The following is a 4,181-nucleotide window of genomic DNA, read 5'->3' as shown; positions in this document are numbered from 1 at the left end:
CAGGAGAGGGGGGAGCGTGCTCCTCCCCAGCGTCTTTCCTGCCCCCGCTTGAGAGCCTGTCGGGTTTCAGGGAGCCGGGGTGCAGGCGGCCACCTCCTATCGCAGGGGGCTCCGCCGCGCAGTGGAGCCGAGAGCAGCCCGATTTTAAAAGCCACCCTAGGACGAAGGCCCCGGGGTGGGCTGTTTCTGTGAACGACTCTCCGAAGGGTTTCCTAGCCCTGACAGAGGGAGGGCTCTTAGCTTAGGGGCCTCTGGGGGAAGCTGACCACCCCCAGCGATGGAGAGGCTCTTCCTGGGCACAGAGCCCTAAACTCTGCGGTGATTCAACCGAGCCCTAACCCTTCCTCCGCCTCCTGACTCTGAGAGTAGAGCGGACAGCTCCCCAGGGCAGATCTGCCCTCGACCCAAGGGGGCAGCCCAGGAGTGGAGTTGGTTAAACAATCATTTTTATTTTTTTAAACTATGTTTTTATTGACTTCTAGAGAGGGAGGGAGAAGAATAGAGAGAGAGAGAAACATCAGTGAGAGAGAAACATCATTGATTAGCTGCCCCCTGCACGACCCCTACTGGGGATTGAGCCCACAACATGGGCATGTGCCCTGACTGGAACCCTTTGGTTAATGGGTCCATGCTCAACCACTGAGCCACACCGGCTAAACCGTGATTTTTAAAACACTCATTGGTGGGAGGACAGTCTGTGTGCTGTGGGTGACGAGCACCCTCCCAAAGAGAAGAGGACCGGGCAGTGGGTGCCTACCGTGGGAGCACAGAGCCAACAGACACTCTTCCAGCTTTGGGGCCATTTGCCTATTGGAGCACTGCTCCCCACAGCTTTCCCATGGCCTTCCTGCTTGAGGACTTCCTCTCCTAACCCTGAGCCCTGGCCCAAATGTCACTTTCCTGGGCCAGCCTCCCACCCCAGCCTCAGGTGACAGTCCTGCCCGTGCCTCTGCCTCGCGCCTTCTCCCCCAGCAGTAATGTTCTGGGCCTTGAATTCTTTTGTCAACATACTTGCTACCTTCCTGCTTTTTAGGTCTGTCCACACCCTCCCCAAAATGCCCAGCGAGTAGCAGGCCCAGGCCTGGTCTGTGCAGCCAGAGCGGCAGACACCTGCTCCCCCTCCCCCTGGGCGCCCCAGGTGGAGAGGTGGCAGATGCAGAGGTCGCCAATGACCCATTAATCTTCCCCCAGATTAAAGCCATGAAACAGAACACCTTCGTTTATTAGTTTGTTTGCAGAGTCCCCCTTTGCACCCTCAAATACAACCCCAGTAACCGAAGCGTACCTCCTGAGAGCTACCTGTGGGGACCTAAGAGGAGAGCAGAGAGGAAAAGTTCAGTTTGAAAGGGGGTGGCAGGAGAGAAGCAGATGCTAGAGGCATGAACCCCTGCAAAGCCACCACCTTTGCGCTCTAACGGGATGGAAAGCCACTCCCAGGTCCCAGCCTCGGACCTCCCTCTGCCCTCCGGAGGCTGGCCCAGGTCAGCCCCAGGCGCCCAGGACCAATCCAAAGGAGGTTTCTGGGGCTCAATGGGCCGGGTGGGGTGCCAGCCCTCCTTTTTCCTGTTCTTGGGTGCCAGGCACATTGACCTAATTCTTAGAGCTCTTGTCTGCTTCCCAGAGATCTTGGGGGCCCGGGAAGCCATGGGGTGGGGTTCCGGTAGCACTTCGGGAACACCTTTCAGTCACCACCTTGCACCATCCTACCCAGTCAAGTACCGTTGGCTGGAAACCTTGAACAATTTCTTGTTAAGTTTGCAGCCACGGCTGCTAGGTGTCGGGGGGGGGGGGGGTACCAGAAAGTCCAGCGGGACCTTCCGCCTTCCCTGCTCCCCACTGCTCAGACCCACGAGTCACTGTGGGCCACCCCAGCGCCGGGCGTGTGAAATGGCTCAGAAGATGCTAGGCCGATAGGCAGATTAGGAAAATGCCTGGGGCGCCTAGCCCTCCGGTGGCGTTTCTGAGAGCCCCGATTCTGTATCGGGACTGGTTATTATCCCCATTTCCCCCCAAAAGTAACCACATTCAGGCGGGAACCACAGCGGAAAGGGCCCCCAGCGCCCGTGACAGCCCCTTGGAGGCTTGTCTTAAGCCTCACCCCTCCCTCCCTTTGGACAGAGGCCCCACTCCCACCGCAGGGGCGGCAGCCTTCCCCTCTGCACAGTCCAGACCAGACACCGGGCTCAGCTTCCACAGGTCCCCCTTTTATTATTGGCTCACAGCCTCACTCACCAGACCCCAAACAATCTTCTGTACAAAACATAGACTTTCCCCGTTGTTTTTCTTTTTGAAATCTCATCAATAAATACAACGTGTAAAATAGGGCGGGGGGGGGGCATATAATTTACCGTACCAAAATGCATCTCAAAAGACATCATATAATTTACAAAATGATTTTTTTTTAAAGGCACGAGCTCTCTGGGTCTCGGGGAGGTGGAGTTGGGGGAGGGAGCGGGGAGACGCTCCCCAAGAAGGATGTGAGACCAGTTCTCAGGGTTCTCAGTCGGGCTCCAGCCCCCCTCCCCCGGGGCAATGGCTCAGAAAAGTGCTCTCGGAGAAGGCGGAGGCTCGCCTTCGTGGGCTAAGGCAGAGGGGGCGGCCAGACGCCCGTGGCTGGGTGGGGAGAGAGGAGGAGGAGGGGCGGAGACCAGAGGCTGGATTCAGTCCCGTCGGGCGGGGAGGAGCGGTCAGAGACAGTGGTGGTGTGACAGACAGACTGAGAGATGGTAGGGTGTCAGGAAACGGGTGGGGGCTCGTCTTCCCCCTGTGTGGTGCTACCATTCTCAGCTTTTTTTGCAGAAGGTTTTGGGGTGACCGCAGGGAGGCGGCCTGAGACGCGCGGCCCGGAATGCCCACTTGCGCTGGCGGCGGCAGGATGTCTCAGTTGGCGCGGAGGGCGCTGAAGGTGGGGGATGGAACCTCAGCGAACCAGAGGCCGGAGGGAGGAGCCAGTCCGCGTGAGGGTCCCCCCCGCCACCGCCACATCCTCCACATCCTCCCTCTTCCCCAGCACCCGCCGCCCGGCGGCCCACGGGCCATCAGAGAAAGTCTGAAAAGGCCAGGGCGCCGGGCAGGCAGGCCGGGGAGGCGGGCGCCTGCAGCCCGGGGCGCTCCTCCAGCGAGGCGGTGGGGCTCAGGCTGCCGGCCTGGGAGGCTGGGGAGCAGAGGGAGGCCCAGTCCCCCAGGGAGCCGCCGCCCGGGCTGCCCAGCTCCTCGCAGGGCGCGCCAAGGCCGTCCAGGCTGCGGTCCGCCAGGCGCAGCGCCTGCGTCAGCGCCCAGATGTAGTTGTGCGCGAAGCGCAGCGTCTCGATCTTGGTGAGCTTGGCGTCGTCGGGGAAGCTGGGCAGCACCCCGCGCAGCGCGTCCAGCGCCGAGTTGAGGTGGTGCATGCGGTTGCGCTCGCGGTCGTTGGCCTTCTTGCGCCGGCTACGCCGCTGCCTGCTCAGCGCCAGCTCGCTCTTGGGCCGGCTGCGCCCCCCGCGCCGCGCCCGCAGCCTCCTGGCGGCCCCGAGGCAGCCGCTGCCTTCGGCCTCGACGGGGTCCCCGGACGCGCGGGTTGGGCTGGGCGGAGCGGACACGAGGCAGGGCTCCTCCGCGCTCGGGGCGACCGGGAAGGGCGGCTCTGTCTGGTGGGTCCCCTGGAGGACAGCTGGCGCGCCCGGGGGCTGAGGCGCCATCCTGCGGGAGGGGAGAAAGGACGGGTGAGCGTGGAGTGCCGCCCAGGTGCAGCTCCCCACCTGGGCCACGTGCGTGTGTGTGTGTGTGGGGGGGGGGGGCATGAGAAAGAGCCCCCCGCGCCTGATCAGAGAACCCCTTCCGCGTCCAATGCCCAGAGTTACCAGGTGTTACCTCGGTCTCAGGTGCAAAAGGTGGGAGCGCGGGCTTTGAGCAGCGGGGAGCGGATCTGGCCTTGCAAATGCCAAGTTCAGCGGCGCTGCCGGAGCCGCAGCCGGGCCCGGAGGGTCCCTAAAGGGGAGAAGAGCCCAGTAGGTCCCGGCCTCCCAGCTCTCGTTGGCGCGCCTGCCGGGCGGGTGTCCGGAGCGGAGACGCGCGCCCCTGGGTGTCCGGAGCGGAGTCGTGCGCCCCTGGGTGTCCGGAGCGGAGTCGTGCGCCCCTGGGTGTCCGGAGCGGAGTCGTGCGCCCCTGGGTGTCCGGAGCGGAGTCGTGCGCCCCTGGGTGTC

At 62.9% G+C, this 4,181-nt stretch overlaps 1 protein-coding gene across 1 annotated transcript; it reads right to left on the bottom strand.

Annotated features, from left to right (window-relative positions):
• Positions 1-3,038: 3,038 nt before the first annotated feature.
• On the bottom strand, positions 3,039-3,677 carry NEUROG3 (neurogenin 3; the record flags this gene model as incomplete). The annotated part of the gene is made up of 1 exon (XM_084903610.1): positions 3,039-3,677. One exon carries the CDS (start codon positions 3,675-3,677, stop codon positions 3,039-3,041), a length of 639 nt encoding a protein of 212 aa, XP_084759736.1.
• Positions 3,678-4,181: the final 504 nt, after the last annotated feature.

The sequence above is a fragment of the Pipistrellus hanaki genome, assembly GCF_964339955.1.
Source record: "Pipistrellus hanaki genome assembly, chromosome: 14".
Classification (NCBI taxonomy): domain Eukaryota; kingdom Metazoa; phylum Chordata; class Mammalia; order Chiroptera; family Vespertilionidae; genus Pipistrellus; species Pipistrellus hanaki.
This window is presented reverse-complemented; position numbering and strand designations above follow the sequence as displayed.